We start from the raw sequence: 16,950 nt of genomic DNA, 5'->3' as shown, positions 1-16,950 counted from the left end.
CAGACGGATTGCCAGGATGTGTACTCCGGGCATGTGCTGACCAACTGGCAGGTGTCATTTTCAACATGTCCCTGATTGAGTCTGTAATACCAACATGTTTCAAGCAGACCACCATAGTCCCCGTGCCCAAGAACACTAAGGCAACCTGCCTAAATTACTACAGATCCGTAGCACTCAAGTCCATAGCCACGAAGTGCTTTGAAAGGCTGGTAATGGCTCACATCAACACCATTATCCCATAAACCTAGACCCACTGCAATTTGCATACCGCCCAAACAGATCCACAGATGATGCAATCTCTATTGCACTCCACACTGCCCTTTCCCACCTGGACAAAAGGAATACCTACGTGAGAATGCTATTCATTGACTACAGCTCAGGATTCAACACCATAGTACCTTCAAAGCTCATCACTAATCTAAGGATCCTGGGACTAAACACCTCCCTCTGCAACTGGATCCTGGACTTCCTCACGGGCCGCCCCCAGGTGGTGAGGGTAGGTAGCAACACATCTGCCACGCTGATCCTCAACACTGAGTCCCTCAGGGATGCGTGCTCAGTCCCCTCCTGTACTCCCTGTTCACCCACGACTGCGTGGCCAGGTACGACTCCAACACCATCATTAAGTTTGCAGACGACACAACAGTGGTAGGCCTGATCACCGACAACGACGAGACAGCCTATAGGAAGGAGGTTAGAGACCTGGCTGGGTGGTGCCAGAATAATAACCTATCCCTCAACGTAACCAAGACTAAGGAGATGATTGTGGACTACAGGAAAAGGAGGACAGAGCACGCCCCCATTCTCATCGACGGGGCTGTAGTGGAGCAGGTTGAAAGCTTCAAGTTCCTTGGTGTCCACTTCACCAACAAACTAGAGTTGTCCAAGCACACCAAGACAGTCGTAAAGAGGGTACGACCCAGAACATCACTGGGGCCAAGCTTCCTGCCATCCAGGATCTCTATACCAGACAGTGTCAGAGGAAGGCCCTAAAAATTGTCAAAGACCCCAGCCACCCTAGTCATAGACTGTTCTCTCTACTACCGTAAGGCAAGCGGTACCGCACTGCCAAGTCTAGGATCAAAAGGCTTCTCAACAGCTTTTACCCCCAAGCCATAAGACTCCTGAACAGGTAATCAAATGGCTACCCGGACTATTTGCATTGTGTGTGTGTGTGTGTGTGTGTGTGTGTGTGTGTGTGTGTGTGTGTGTGTGTGTGTGTGTCCCAACCCCTCTTTACACTGCTGCTACTCTGTTTATAATATATGCATAGTCACTTTAACCATACCTACATGTACATACTACCTCAATCAGCCCGACTAACCGGTGTCTGTATATAGCCTCACTACTGTTATTATTCACTGTCTTTTTACTGTTGGTTTTTATTTCCTTATCTATTGTTCAATTATTTCCTCTTGTTTACTTTAACATTGTACTGTTGGTTAGGGCCTGTAAGTAAGCATTTCACTGTAAGGTCTACACCCGTTGTATTCAGCATTTCACTGTAAGGTCTACTACACCTGTTGTATTCAGCATTTCATTTCAGCATTTCACACTTTGATTTGATTTTAGGAGGACAGCCCCACTACTTTCAAAAGCACAATTGAACCCCAGTCAGTTCATGTACTATAATGAACCATATTTGTGGTTGTGTTGTCTCTGTCCAGGAGCCCTGAAGTCCTACCTCAGAGAGCTGCCTGAACCCCAGTCAGTTCATGTACTATAATGAACCATATTTGTGTTTGTGTTGTCTCTGTCCAGGAGCCCTGAAGTCCTACCTCAGAGAGCTGCCTGAACCCCAGTCAGTTCATGTACTATAATGAACCATATTTGTGGTTGTGTTGTCTCTGTCCAGGAGCCCTGAAGTCCTACCTCAGAGAGCTGCCTGAACCCCAGTCAGTTCATGTACTATAATGAACCATATTTGTGGTTGTGTTGTCTCTGTCCAGGAGCCCTGAAGTCCTACCTCAGAGAGCTGCCTGAACCCCATTCAGTTCATGTACTATAATGAACCATATTTGTGGTTGTGTTGTCTCTGTCCAGGAGCCCTGAAGTCCTACCTCAGAGAGCTGCCTGAACCCCAGTCAGTTCATGTACTATAATGAACCATATTTGTGGTTGTGTTGTCTCTGTCCAGGAGCCCTGAAGTCCTACCTCAGAGAGCTGCCTGAACCCCAGTCAGTTCATGTACTATAATGAACCATATTTGTGGTTGTGTTGTCTCTGTCCAGGAGCCCTGAAGTCCTACCTCAGAGAGCTGCCTGAACCCCAGTCAGTTCATGTACTATAATGAACCATATTTGTGGTTGTGTTGTCTTTGTCCAGGAGCCCTGAAGTCCTACCTCAGAGAGCTGCCTGAACCCCATTCAGTTCATGTACTATAATGAACCATATTTGTGGTTGTGTTGTCTCTGTCCAGGAGCCCTGAAGTCCTACCTCAGAGAGCTGCCTGAACCCCAGTCAGTTCATGTACTATAATGAACCATATTTGTGGTTGTGTTGTCTCTGTCCAGGAGCCCTGAAGTCCTACCTCAGAGAGCTGCCTGAACCCCATTCAGTTCATGTACTATAATGAACCATATTTGTGGTTGTGTTGTCTCTGTCCAGGAGCCCTGAAGTCCTACCTCAGAGAGCTGCCTGAACCCCATTCAGTTCATGTACTATAATGAACCATATTTGTGGTTGTGTTGTCTCTGTCCAGGAGCCCTGAAGTCCTACCTCAGAGAGCTGCCTGAACCCCTTTTGACCTTCTCACTGTATGATGAGTGGACACAAGCCTCCAAGTAAGAATACTACATATCCACCTGTACGCAATGATTCACTGTCCACAAATACACTGGAGAATATACTCATCACACTCTGCAGTGAAACACTTTTCAAGACCATTCACTAGGCACAAAACAGAAGAAAACAAACCCAAACGCGGATTTGGCAAATAATAAATCATTTTTAGCGTTTTCCGTTGCAAAGCGTTTTGCTATGGTGTGCCCTAATGAATACGACCCAAACCCAACAAGTGTTTATTATAGAGACTGTGAAACATTGTACCATCTTATTTGGGTATGTAATGTTGTGTTGTACAGTGTGTCTGACCCAGACAGGAGGCTTCAGGCTTTGTGGGTGGCATGTGACGGGTTGCCAAAGAACCACAAGGCCAACTTCAGGTGAGTGTCAATGTTGGAAACATAATCGTCCACCATTGGAATGATATGCTCCCAAAAGTGATTTATTTATGAGATGCACACAAGGTCTATGGTTCAATACCCCATTGGGATTTTGTTTGCAGGTATCTGGTAAAGTTCCTAGCCAAGCTGGCCCAGGACAGTGAGGTGAATAAGATGACTCCCAGTAACATCGCCATAGTGCTGGGACCCAACCTGCTCTGGTCCAAGACTGAGGGGTGAGCAATACACATCCATCCCATGCATCAAAAATAAAGGACCAAGGCACTCTTCATATGATTCATAACACTTCCTTTATTTGTATGGCATGTTCAATGGAAACAAAGATAACACATTTAAAATCTTTGTTTCCAAGTGTCTTGGTCCTCCTTTCTTTTTGAGGACCCATTTACCCCTTTTACCAAAGAGTACCTTCTGTCTACAAAAAAACAACCATTGTGTACCTTAGCAGTGCTTCCCTGTCTTCTTGTTTCTACAAATCCATCCCTTCATTTGACGTAAACAATTAGCATTGGTAGTGTTGTACAGTAGTTAATTTAGCTTGCTGTTTCATTGATCTTGATGTCTGTCCCTCCCCCTCTGTCCTCAGGACTCTGGCAGAGATGGCTGCTGCTACCTCGGTCCATGTGGTGGCCATCATAGAACCCATCATCCAGCACGCTGACTGGTTCTTCCCAGATGGTAAGAGACCTCTACTTGAACCTGGGAGGGATTGTGTTACAGAAAGTCTTTATCTAAGTGACTATGTTACTCCTCACTCGACATAGAACAGGAAATGCCCATTGTCTTGTTTGCTGACCTCTGTGTTTCACTTCTCACCAGACGTGGACTTTAACGTGTCGGGCATGTTCGTGGCCATGACCCCTGAACCTGACCCAGGCCCTTTCGAGAGGCGACGCCCCGGAAGCCTGGTGGACGGTGACACTCCCCGCAAAGACAGGTACCTGTCCTACCCCCGTAGCAGCCCCCGTCCCAGCCCAGGTTTCAGCATCCATGCCCGGACACTGACCAGGCAGGAGTCCAGGGGGGCAGCGGCCGTCTCAGCCCTCTATGTAGTGGCTGACGAGTCCATCACAGTCAAGGAAACGCCCGCTGGGGAGCAGGAACAGCCAATGCCACTGCCTTCTTAATAAAATCCAAGCTATACCCTAGGAGACAGTTTGTGAATCCAGAATCCCAGTTTGTGAAAGTCCATTCCAATGTGTTTGTGTGTGTTTTAACACTACAGTATTACCGATATGTAAGATGATTGTAGAAACAAACCAATAAAATGTGTGTTTAAACCGAGGCCAGCGGTGAACGTGATGAATAAGCACACTTTTATTCACCTAAGAATTGTTCTTAAATGTAACACATTGTTTCAAGGATTAACCCTCACTTCTTCTTCTCACTTCTTCGTCTTGAATTGAATCACACTTTTATCAAGCTGTGTCACCATTCTGAAATAGGAAACAATGTTTAACACTTTGAACCCCTTATATGCCACCTCTATTAAAGCCTAGGTTTTAGGTTACTGGTTGTGTGTTTTGTCACTCTATTCTGTTGTCAAGTTGTAAGAAATGGAAGGAGCTCAAAGTTCACTAGTTCAAAGCTCACTTGAACTAGAATCATGTGATCTCTGCTTCGGTAAAGGCCTTTGGTTAATACCTCATTCTTCTCTCTCTCTCTCTCTCTCTCTCTGGAGTGGTCTCTCTTTTAACTGTCTTTCTGTCAGTCCCTGTCTCTTTGTCTGTCTCTGTCATTCTGTCTCTCTCTGTCTCTGTCTCTGTGTCTGTCTCTCCTCTCTGTCTCTCTCTGTCTCTCCTCTCTGTCTCTGTGTGTGTCTCTCTCCTCTTTCTCTCTGTCTCTGTCTCTCACCTCTCTGATGTTGTCATCGGTGTGTCTTCACCCCTCACTCTCTCCCCTCTCCCCTCTGTATAGCCCCGCTCCTAACAAACTGGGCGACCCCACCCCCACCCCACGTAGAACTGCCACTCTAAATAGAAAACAGCACCATCATGCTTCTTCGCCCGCCTTCCAGCCCCCTCTACCACCGCCAGAGGCTGGAGGAGTCACCCAGACCCAGCCTGTGGCTGAGCCCCAGACCCAGGAGCAAACTCTGTGTGGGAGTACGGAGGCTGGCCAGCCTGGCCTGGCTGGGGGTGGTGGGGGTGGGGGTCAGGGTGTGGCACCAGAGGTCCAGGTGGCCACAGGGCAGCAGCCTCTGCCTCTTACCCAGCACAGCGCTGAGGAGAATAGGTAAGGAGGAAGCAGAAACTGAGTCCCTTCCCTCCCGTCACCAATCAGCCAAACAGAAACCAGAAGGTTACGCGCCGCCCTGCTGTCGATCCTGATTGATCAACCTACAGCTACTCACTGTGTCATTGACCTTTGTGTTTGCTTGTCCCAAGTATGCTGTAAATCAAACCAATGTCCCAAAGCCAATGATTTAGCTGTTTGTTGAAAGGCCTCTCCTAGTGATCCAGGAAGCAGCTTTGTGATTGGTGCTTGTCTATTGTCCTATCCCTTCCCAGACAGGGTGCTGGTCCTGCTCCCTCAAGTGTCTGCCTTCCTACCAGTCTTTCTAAATATTTGTCTGTCCGGACCGTTCATGTGGCTGTCTGTTGGTCAGCCCTCCCCAAGCATGCATACCTGTCTGCTTTGGCATTTCATGTAGTTGTCTAATGTTTGCTTTGTGATTGTCCCAAACGCTTGACTCACAGCCCTAGGGTTTACCATGCTGGTATCATCCCAAGCAGGCCTGGTACTCCTACTCTGGTTATCCTCAATGCATGTGCAACTGTAATTACCTTCCTTGAATGAACTTCCTGTGTTTCCTGTAGTGTTTTTGCATCTGTTTTGTGCCAGTTGGAAACACACTGTGATTTGAGTGATTTAATTGTCTTTAATCTTTCCATTTTATGATTTGACTCATGTAACTGGCTAATTGTCACTGTAATTGTTCTTTATACATGATTGCCAAGGAAGTGACTAACCCTGACCTGTGATGCAGTTTTTGCATGTCATCACTTTGCATTGAGACCTGGCTTGTAGACTGACAGGTGACAGTGGGTTTGTCCTCTATCTCTACAGCCCTGGCCATGACCCCACCACCACCCCCGCTCCCCTGAGGAACGGGGGCTCCCAGCTCACCGTGGGGACACCCCACTCCCAGGCAGGATGCAGGGGTCCTAGCCCCCACATTGGACGCAGAGGTGAGAGAACACACTCTGACCACCCAACCACACCTCTCTACACCCTCTGGTAGTTTACACTTAAGAGACTGACACAACGTACTACAAATAGTATATCCCATTTAGCAGACACTTTCATCCACAACGACTTACCCAGTCATGCATGCATACATGGGTGGTGCCGGGAATCGAACCAACTTTCCTGGTGTTGCAAGCACCATTTTCTACCAAGTGAGCTACAGAGGACCACAATAGCATCAATCAAATCAGACAGAAAGCTCAGACCTTTTTAACTCACGTACTTATCAGTGCTTTGATCAGTGTGATTTCATAGTTTAAAGCCATGGTTTTATTTGGTCTTCCCCAGGTACTAAGAAGCAAGCCCCTGCCCCACCCAAACAGGCCAACCCCTTTGTAGCTAATGTCTCTACCCTTGGCCACAGTCCCGCGCCTAACAACCCCTACCCCCTCATCGCTCCACGACGCCACTCTGGTAAAGAAACCCCCATCCACGCCCCCAGCCACCCGCCCCCACAGCCCCCTCAGTCTCAGGGGGAGTCAGACCCCTCTCCGCCCCACACCCCCACACCCCCTAGCACCCCTCCTCACGATGGTCCAACCTCCACCCCCTTCACCCCTCTATCCTCCTTCCACTCTGGCTCCCTCCCTCGCCCCACCAGGCCGGCTCCGAAGCCACGCTCCCGACCTACAGTTCCCCCGCCCCGTCAGCCGCCCACCAATGACGACAGCAACGGGCCCAGCGGCTCTGCCTCCAAGGTCATCACCGGTAAAGTTACAGTCCATCCTTTCCCAATCCAAACTACTCATGACTATAACGGATATTAAACTGTCATGACACAAACCTACTTGGGTACGCTAGTTGGCCAGTATACCATACAACAGAGGACTCCATCCAGCTCTCAATATGTGCTGTGTGAGTCATAGGTAATAGAGTCACAGCCCATATCCTATCAGAGATATGATACATTGTGTGGTAAAGAAGGAAACATACTCTGGTGAGAAAGGATGTCTCTAGAAGGTATGACACACAGTCTAAAATGCAGCCAGAGAAAGGAAGGATGGAGGGATGACTAAAAGAAGGATAGAGTTTCAGTCTATTATTCACCAATCAGCTCCTTCATTAGCTTCACATAATACTCAGAGCTGGAAACTAATCTCAACAGAGGAGTGTGTGGGGGTGTGTGTGGGTGGGGGTGGCAGTTTTCCTGGTAGGAACGCTCAAGGTTTCAAGCAGAGCAGGAGGCTCCCTGGCTGACTCAGACACGGTATTGCAGTAGCACATACTGATGTATTGTTGGCCCTATTTCCCCACACACACACACACACACTAGATATTAAACAGTGACACAAAGCAAACACAACAGGAAGTCTTCCCACTGTATTAACACAGTTAACTGTCCAACTGCCAATGAAATCATATGCTGCTGACAATGCTAGCTAATCGAGCATTGTGTGATTTCATCAGGACTCTCACAGAGAGAGAAATGTAACAATGAAAGGTGTTTGTTCACTTGGATTCTGGTCTCACTGCCTTTAGTATTGCCTCACGCACACCATACACTGTAATTGTGGTGATTTAATTTAAAATGCATGATGGGTAAATATTGGAATATTGCAGATGTGTGAGCTGCCGCCCTGCCTGTGAGCTGAGATTGAGAGGCAGGTAATGGTAAGGATATGATTGGCTGACGCTCTGAGTTGCAGCCCCTTGCTCTCCGTGTGTGTGCGTACGTGCTCGTGTGTTTGTCTGCATGTGTGTGCGTGTCTGCCTGTGTGTGTGTGTGTGTGTGTGTGTGTGTGGTTGAGCCCAATGCATTAACCCTGCCTGCCAATAGTAAATAACATGCGTGTGATTCCCACCCCGTTGTGCCATGGCTGTGGTTGAAGGCTACTTACAGCTACCCCTGTTAACTAACCACTCTTAACACCCCTGGGATAGTCCAAGAGATGATCCAGTCTGATACTGACGGTGCAGTCGGTACTCTACTTCCTATTTCTTATCTAAGTCAAATACACTGCTCAAAAAAATAAAGGGAACACTAAAATAACACATCCTAGATCTGAATGAATGAAATATTCTTATTAAATACTTTTTTATTTACATAGTTGAATGTGCTGACAACGAAATCACACAAAAATGATCAATGGAAATCAAATTTATCAACCCATGGAGGTCTGGATTTGGAGTCACACTCAAAATTAAAGTGGAAAACCACACTACAGGCTGATCCAACTTTGATGTAATGTCCTTAAAACAAGTCAAAATGAGGCTCAGTAGTGTGTGTGGCCTCCACGTGCTTGTATGACCTCCCTACAACGCCTGGGCATGCTCCTGATGAGGTGGCGGATGGTCTCCTGAGGGATCTCCTCCCAGACCTGGACTAAAGCATCCGCCAACTCCTGGACAGTCTGTGGTGCAACGTGGCGTTGGTGGATGGAGCGAGACATGATGTCCCAGATGTGCTCAATTGGATTCAGGTCTGGGGAACGGGCGGGCCAGTCCATAGCATCAATGCCTTCCTCTTGCAGGAACTGCTGACACACTCCAGCCACATGAGGTCTAGCATTGTCTTGCATTAGGAGGAACCCAGGGCCAACCGCACCAGCATATGGTCTCACAAGGGGTCTGAGGATCTCATCTCGGTACCTAATGGCAGTCAGGCTACCTCTGGTGAGCACATGGAGGGCTGTGCGGCCCCCCAAAGAAATGCCACCCCACACCATGACTGACACCAATCTTGGTGTTCTCTGGCAAATGCCAAACGTCCTGCACGGTGTTGGGCTGTAAGCACAACCCCCACCTGTGGACATCGGGCCCTCATACCACCCTCATGGAGTCTGTTTCTGACCATTTGAGCAGACACATGCACATTTGTGGCCTGCTGGAGGTCATTTTGCAGGGCTCTGGCAGTGCTCCTCCTGCTCCTCCTTGCACAAAGGCGGAGGTAGCGGTCCTGCTGCTGGGTTGTTGCCCTCCTACGGCCTCCTCCACGTCTCCTGATGTACTGGCCTGTCTCCTGGTAGCGCCTCCATGCTCTGGACACTACCCTGACAGACACAGCAAACCTTATTGCCACAGCTCGCATTGATGTGCCATCCTGGATGAGCTGCACTACCTGAGCCACTTGTGTGGGTTGTAGACTCCGTCTCATTCTACCACTAGAGTGAAAGCACCGCCAGCATTCAAAAGTGACCAAAACACCAGCCAGGAAGCATAGGAACTGAGAAGTGGTCTGTGGTCACCACCTGCAGAACCACTCCTTTATTGGGAGTGTCTTGCTAATTGCCTATAATTTCCACCTGTTGTCTATTCCATTTGCACAACAGCATGTGAAATTTATTGTCAATCAGTGTTACTTCTGAAGTGGACAGTTTGATTTCACAGAAGTGTGATTGACTTGGAGTTACATTGTGTTGTTTAAGTGTTCCCGTTATTTTTTTGAGCAGTGTAATAGAAGGCCTGGACATTAACTTTAGAATGAATCTGCATAAAAGCAAAGAGTTGTGGGATATTTGAAAATTCATGTCCAGACCATCTAAATGACTGGATTTGGCTTCATTTCTTTGAAGCACTCCAGAACCCAGGTGATGCACTTCTAGCATTTCAGAGTAACATATCAACAATACTCTCCAAGTCACTCTGTTATTGAAATCACATTTCCCACATGGGAAAATGTACGAACTGTGACTAGAACGAGGCATTCAACTTCCCCGTCATAGTCAAATCTATTTCCTTTTTTATTATATATATATATTTATTTATTTTACAATATGACAAATCCTTGGTGTCTTTTCTCCAGTATGCAGAGTTTGTGTGCTTTCCTTAGGTTTGAGGTGTGGATATGGTCTGTTCGGTGACTGATGTGTGTGCCTCTGTCTGTTCTGTAGGGCTTCTTGCTGCAGACTGATAGTGGTGTACTACAGGGTTAAGGTCAATTGCATCAATTCGGGAAGTGATCTGAAATCGAAAAATCATAATTGAAAACGATAAATAGCACTTCTCAGTTCTTAAACTGGGATTTAAATGTATCTCCTGAAGTGGCTAATAAATACCACTTCTCAATTCTTAAACTGGAATTTAAATGTATCCCCTGAATTGCCTGAATTAAAATGGAATTAATCCTAACCCTAGTAGGCTGTGTTTTGCCTGATTGATCACTTACCTGTCAATCTAAATGTCTTCTGTAGATGCCAGCCTGAACTTGAAGGGGATTGGCCGAGCCCTTATCCCTGAAATTATGGTGGACATACAAGGGGAGAGCTCTGCTGGTCATGAGCCCTCCCCCTATCCAACCCCACCCTTGGACCCTGAGATCCAATCAGAGAGCACCAGTCTGTGAAAGCGGGAGGGATCACTCCAACTGACATCACCAAAAAACATTCTGCCTCTGCCCAATTGGTCAATATGCTAGCCATTCATCCAATCGCCGTAGTCGGAGTCAGCTCTGAGCCTCTACAGACTGGACCATACAAACTCCCTGCTCATCAATCCAGTGAGCAATAGTGTCTACAACAAACAACCCCTAGCCAACATTACTCTCTACAACAATACAGGGACTAGACAACCTTCTCTTACTCCATAATCCAAACTCAACACTGTTGGCACCCACCACCCAACACCCTCAACATCAACACCCTTCCATCCATAAACCATCAACAGTATTGGAACTGGACCACAGGATCACCCCATGTTCATTGAACCTTCAACCTGCTAAACATGATAGGAAGTTGGCCTGCAGCTAGAGATGCCACTGTAGCTTTCTATTGAATCAACCAAGCCTGTACTGGGACTGGACAATATATATATATATATATATTAAAATATATAACCACTGAACTCCAATGCTGGTGAAGCTGTAATGTTATGACCCAGTACCTGGAAGCATCTGATGCAAATCTGAATATACTGTTTCATCTTTGGATCCATTGTAGAATGTTGACATTGATTTGGGGCTGGGTGGGAGGCTAAGCTTGTAAACCTAAAAGCTCAGAACTTGTATGATGTAACGTTCCTCCCTGTGGTACATTGTATGGTGGTTGTAGGAATATTCTTTGAATGGAAATTGCTCATTTGTATGTCCTCAATGCATTACCTAAGATTGTCTACAAAACTGCAATTTTGCCCCATTTGAGAACTTTCTTTAATGGTTTTTAATGGGCCAAGTAATACAAATGTAATGCAGAAAGTGCTATTGATGAGCAAATATACATGGTGAGCCCAAAGAATCCTATAAATTGCCATACTTGATTTGATGAGAGCTCTCAAGGACCAAAGATGCCAGTTGATGAATAAGTACATGAGTGAGTGTGCTGGTGAGTGTGCTTGGTGAGTGTGCTGCTTTGTGTTTGTAATATAATGTTTTAATAGTTGCCAAGGACCAAATAAGTATCAATGAGGAGTGCAATTTAATTAACTGCATTCGTTTCATACTGTCTTCTCCACTCCCAATATTCACCCTGTTTCATTTGTTGTTGTTTTTAACCTTTCTTACCGCAATATACTATAGCACTGTGTTTTATTCAACAGAGCTGAATTCAAACAAAACAGTCACCCCTGCCAAAAATGTGTATACCAATCACAGATTTCCCCTTTAAAAGAAAAGTTATATAAGAAAAGTGATTGGATATTCCCTGCCACAGATTTCCCCTTTAAAAGAAAAGTTATATAAGAAAAGTGATTGGATATTCCCTGCCACAGATTTCCCCTTTAAAAGAAAAGTTATATAAGAAAAGTGATTGGATATTCCCTGCCACAGATTTCCCCTTTAAAAGAAAAGTTATATAAGAAAAGTGATTGGATATTCCCTGCCACAGATTTCCCCTTTAAAAGAAAAGTTATATAAGAAAAGTGATTGGATATTCCCTGCCACAGATTTCCCCTTTAAAAGAAAAGTTATATAAGAAAAGTGATTGGATATTCCCTGCCACAGATTTCCCCTTTAAAAGAAAAGTTATATAAGAAAAGTGATTGGATATTCCCTGCCACAGATTTCCCCTTTAAAAGAAAAGTTATATAAGAAAAGTGATTGGATATTCCCTGCCACAGATTTCCCCTTTAAAAGAACAGTTATATAAGAAAAGTGATTGGATATTCCCTGCCACAGATTTCCCCTTTAAAAGAAAAGTTATATAAGAAAAGTGATTGGATATTCCCTGCCACAGATTTCCCCTTTAAAAGAAAAGTTATATAAGAAAAGTGATTGGATATTCCCTGCCACAGATTTCCCCTTTAAAAGAAAAGTTATATAAGAAAAGTGATTGGATATTCCCTGCCACAGATTTCCCCTTTAAAAGAACAGTTATATAAGAAAAGTGATTGGATATTCCCTGCCACAGATTTCCCCTTTAAAAGAAAAGTTATATAAGAAAAGTGATTGGATATTCCCTGCCACAGATTTCCCCTTTAAAAGAAAAGTTATATAAGAAAAGTGATTGGATATTCCCTGCCACAGATTTCCCCTTTAAAAGAAAAGTTATATAAGAAAAGTGATTGGATATTCCCTGCCACAGATTTCCCCTTTAAAATAAAAGTTATATAAGAAAAGTGATTGGATATTCCCTGCCACAGATTTCCCCTTTAAAAGAAAAGTTATATAAGAAAAGTGATTGGATATTCCCTGCCACAGATTTCCCCTTTAAAAGAAAAGTTATATAAGAAAAGTGATTGGATATTCCCTGCCACAGATTTCCCCTTTAAAAGAAAAGTTATATAAGAAAAGTGATTGGATATTCCCTGCCACAGATTTCCCCTTTAAAAGAAAAGTTATATAAGAAAAGTGATTGGATATTCCCTGCCACAGATTTCCCCTTTAAAAGAAAAGTTATATAAGAAAAGTGATTGGATATTCCCTGCCACAGATTTCCCCTTTAAAAGAAAAGTTATATAAGAAAAGTGATTGGATATTCCCTGCCACAGATTTCCCCTTTAAAAGAAAAGTTATATAAGAAAAGTGATTGGATATTCCCTGCCACAGATTTCCCCTTTAAAAGAAAAGTTATATAAGAAAAGTGATTGGATATTCCCTGCCACAGATTTCCCCTTTAAAAGAAAAGTTATATAAGAAAAGTGATTGGATATTCCCTGCCACAGATTTCCCCTTTAAAAGAAAAGTTATATAAGAAAAGTGATTGGATATTCCCTGCCACAGATTTCCCCTTTAAAAGAAAAGTTATATAAGAAAAGTGATTGGATATTCCCTGCCACAGATTTCCCCTTTAAAAGAAAAGTTATATAAGAAAAGTGATTGGATATTCCCTGCCACAGATTTCCCCTTTAAAAGAAAAGTTATATAAGAAAAGTGATTGGATATTCCCTGCCACAGATTTCCCCTTTAAAAGAAAAGTTATATAAGAAAAGTGATTGGATATTCCCTGCCACAGATTTCCCCTTTAAAAGAAAAGTTATATAAGAAAAGTGATTGGATATTCCCTGCCACAGATTTTTTTTTTTTTTAGAAATTATTTGTTTTTATATCCGTTTTGATTTAATTTAGCTCAGGAAATGGACAAGCAACAGAACAATATCCCAGGTTTTATTTTATTTTATGATTACTTTTCAAATTTAGGATGTTATGTTGACAATCTTTAGTGGGTAACCTGGCTTCTCACTCTGCTTGTGATTATTGCCTTTTTTTCACTACATTGCATGTTTTGAATGTGATTTGCTTGTTTTCTGCCCGTGTCTTTTCAACCTGAAAATGAACAAAGATTTTCGATAATGAGTGAATGGATCCTCCACTGTTTGTTCATATTAAAGGAAAATTGTTTTGGGTATTATTACTCTAAATAAACAAAACATGAATTAAAACAGTAATATTCCATGTTTATTCATGTCAGCTGAATACTGAATTTATACTGTATATTCTAATCTAATGGAATGTATACTCTTAGTAAGAACTATAATAAATGTAGCATATTGAGAGGCATCATGCCCATTTAAACACTGCCAATCAAAACTATACATTGCTGCCATATATTAAAGATACAAACTGGCTGAAAGGAACTGGCATAAATAGAATAATATACCAGTTTCATCTGAGGACAAATGTTGACAGCTGCGCCATACAGGGTGCAACATGGATAGGAGATTTTCAATGTACCAATTCCATGGAATAAGGTTTATGAACTGGTACAAAAAACTACACTTGATTCAATACTTAGTTTTTCAATTTAAATTATTATATAAAATTCTTGCCACCAACAGAATGCCATATATATGGGGCATACAACAATCTCAATCTCAAAGATTTTGTTGCGAAGAGACAGAATCGATAGATCATTTATTCTGGTATTGCCCCTATGTAGCTTGTTTCTGGTCACAGGTTCAGGAACAGTTAAAAAATCACAACATGCACTGAAATGAACCTTTCAAATAGCAGTGTTGGGTAATTTGGAAAGCCTTAGTCAGTCAATAAATAATATAATACTCGTAGGAAAGGTTTTCATCTTTAGCTCACAATCTGTTCATAATATATGATTAGAAAGATTCAGAAATTTTGAAAAAAATCACAGCACAATTGAAAAATATATGGCACATGGAAACCAAATGAGGGTGGTCTATGGTGATCGGTGGGATGGGCTGAGAGTGGCTGAGTGGTGGGATGGGCTGAGAGTGGCTGAGGGGTGGGATGGGCTGAGAGTGGCTGAGGGTTGGGATGGGCTGAGAGTAGCTGAGGGTTGGTATGGGCTGAGAGTAGCTGAGGGTTGGGATGGGCTGAGAGTGGCTGAGGGGTGGGATGGGCTGAGAGTGGCTGAGGTTTGGGATGGGCTGAGAGTGGCTGAGGGGTGGGATGGGCTGAGAGTGGCTGAGGGGTGGGATGGGCTGAGAGTGGCTGAGGGTTGGGATGGGCTGAGAGTGGCTGAGGGTTGGGATGGATTGAGAGTGGCTGAGGGTTGGGATGGGCTGAGAGAAGCTGAGGGTTGGGATGGGCTGAGAGTGGCTGAGGGTTGGGGTGGGCTGAGAGTGGCTGAGGGCTGAGAGTAGCTGAGGGTTGGGATGGGCTGAGAGTGGCTGAGGGGTGGGATGGGCTGAGAGTGGGATGGGCTGAGTGTTGGGATGGGCTGAGAGTGGCTGAGGGGTGGGATGTGCTGAAAGTTGGGATGGGCTGAGAGTGGCTGAGGGGTGGGAGGGGCTGAGAGTTGGGATGAACAGAGTGGCTGAGGGGTGGGATGGGCTGAGAGTGGCTGAGGGTTGGGATGGGCTGAGAGTGGTTGAGGGGTGGGATGGGCTGAGGGGGTGGGATGGGATGGGCTGAGAGTGGCTGAGGGGTGGGATGGGCTGAGAGTGGCTGAGGGGTGGGATGGGCTGAGAGTGGCTGAGGGTTGGGATGGGCTGAGAGTAGCTGAGGGTTGGGATGGGCTGAGGGGTGGGATGGGCTGAGAGTGGCTGAGGGGTGGGATGGGCTGAGACTGGCTGAGGGTTGGGATGGGCTGAGAGTAGCTGAGGGTTGGGATGGGCTGAGGGGTGGGATGGGCTGAGAGTGGCTGAGGGGTGGGATGGGATGGGCTGAGAGTGGCTGAGGGGTGGGATGGGCTGAGACTGGTTGAGGGTTGGGATGGGCTGAGAGTAGCTGAGGGTTGGGATGGGCTGAGAGTAGCTGAGGGTTGGGATGGGCTGAGAGTAGCTGAGGGGTGGGATGGGCTGAGAGTGGCTGAGTGGTGGGATGGGCTGAGAGTGGCTGAGGGGTGGGATGGGCTGAGAGTGGCTGAGGGTTGGGATGGGCTGAGAGTAGCTGAGGGTTGGTATGGGCTGAGAGTAGCTGAGGGTTGGGATGGGCTGAGAGTGGCTGAGGGGTGGGATGGGCTGAGAGTGGCTGAGGGGTGGGATGGGCTGAGAGTGGCTGAGGGTTGGGATGGGCTGAGAGTAGCTGAGGGTTGGGATGGGCTGAGGGGTGGGATGGGCTGAGAGTGGCTGAGGGGTGGGATGGGCTGAGAGTGGTTGAGGGGTGGGATGGGCTGAGAGTGGCTGAGGGGTGGGATGGGCTGAGACTGGCTGAGGGTTGGGATGGGCTGAGAGTAGCTGAGGGTTAGGATGGGCTGAGGGGTGGGATGGGCTGAGAGTGGCTGAGGGGTGGGATGGGATGGGCTGAGAGTGGCTGAGGGGTGGGATGGGCTGAGACTGGTTGAGGGTTGGGATGGGCTGAGAGTAGCTGAGGGTTGGGATGGGCTGAGAGTAGCTGAGGGTTGGGATGGGCTGAGAGTAGCTGAGGGGTGGGATGGGCTGAGAGTGGCTGAGGGGTGGGATGGGCTGAGAGTAGCTGAGGGGTGGGATGGGCTGAGAGTGGCTGAGGGTTGGGCTGAGAGTGGCTGAGGGGTGGGATGGGCTGAGAGTAGCTGAGGGTTGGGTTGGGCTGAGAGTGGCTGAGGGGTGGGATGGGCTGAGAGTAGCTGAGGGGTGGGATGGGCTGAGAGTGGCTGAGGGGTGGGATGGGCTGAGAGTGGCTGAGGGGTGGGATGGGCTGAGAGTGGCTGTGGGGTGGGATGGGATGGGCTGAGAGTGGCTGAGGGGTGGGATGGGCTGAGACTGGCTGAGGGGTGGGATGGGCTGAGAGTGGCTGAGGGGTGGGATGGGCTGA

The 16,950-nt window shown here is 46.2% G+C and overlaps 2 protein-coding genes across 2 annotated transcripts in view; both read left to right on the top strand.

Annotated features, from left to right (window-relative positions):
- Window positions 1-4,469, top strand: part of LOC110486820 (rho GTPase-activating protein 17) — a 45,249-nt gene extending 40,780 nt beyond the window's left edge. The window contains exons 12-16 of the mRNA XM_036972991.1: window positions 2,702-2,783; window positions 3,084-3,164; window positions 3,287-3,400; window positions 3,772-3,863; window positions 4,005-4,469. Coding sequence (XP_036828886.1) covers window positions 2,702-2,783; window positions 3,084-3,164; window positions 3,287-3,400; window positions 3,772-3,863; window positions 4,005-4,312 — 677 coding nt within the window. The 3' untranslated portion in view covers window positions 4,313-4,469. The remainder of the gene's footprint in view (window positions 1-2,701; window positions 2,784-3,083; window positions 3,165-3,286; window positions 3,401-3,771; window positions 3,864-4,004) is intronic.
- Window positions 4,470-4,928: 459 nt separating this feature from the next.
- LOC118947907 (rho GTPase-activating protein 17-like) lies at window positions 4,929-14,185 on the top strand. Its single transcript, XM_036972992.1, has 4 exons — window positions 4,929-5,420; window positions 6,255-6,376; window positions 6,723-7,142; window positions 10,565-14,185. The coding sequence occupies exons 1-4, from the start codon at window positions 5,047-5,049 to the stop codon at window positions 10,714-10,716; spliced, it is 1,068 nt and encodes a 355-aa protein (XP_036828887.1). The 5' UTR covers window positions 4,929-5,046; the 3' UTR covers window positions 10,717-14,185.
- Window positions 14,186-16,950: the final 2,765 nt, after the last annotated feature.

The sequence above is a fragment of the Oncorhynchus mykiss genome, unplaced genomic scaffold, assembly GCF_013265735.2.
Source record: "Oncorhynchus mykiss isolate Arlee unplaced genomic scaffold, USDA_OmykA_1.1 un_scaffold_215, whole genome shotgun sequence".
In the NCBI taxonomy this organism is placed as follows: Eukaryota; Metazoa; Chordata; class Actinopteri; order Salmoniformes; family Salmonidae; genus Oncorhynchus; species Oncorhynchus mykiss.
The sequence above is the reverse complement of the archived record's forward strand: the minus strand, read 5'-3'. Positions and strand labels throughout refer to the sequence as shown.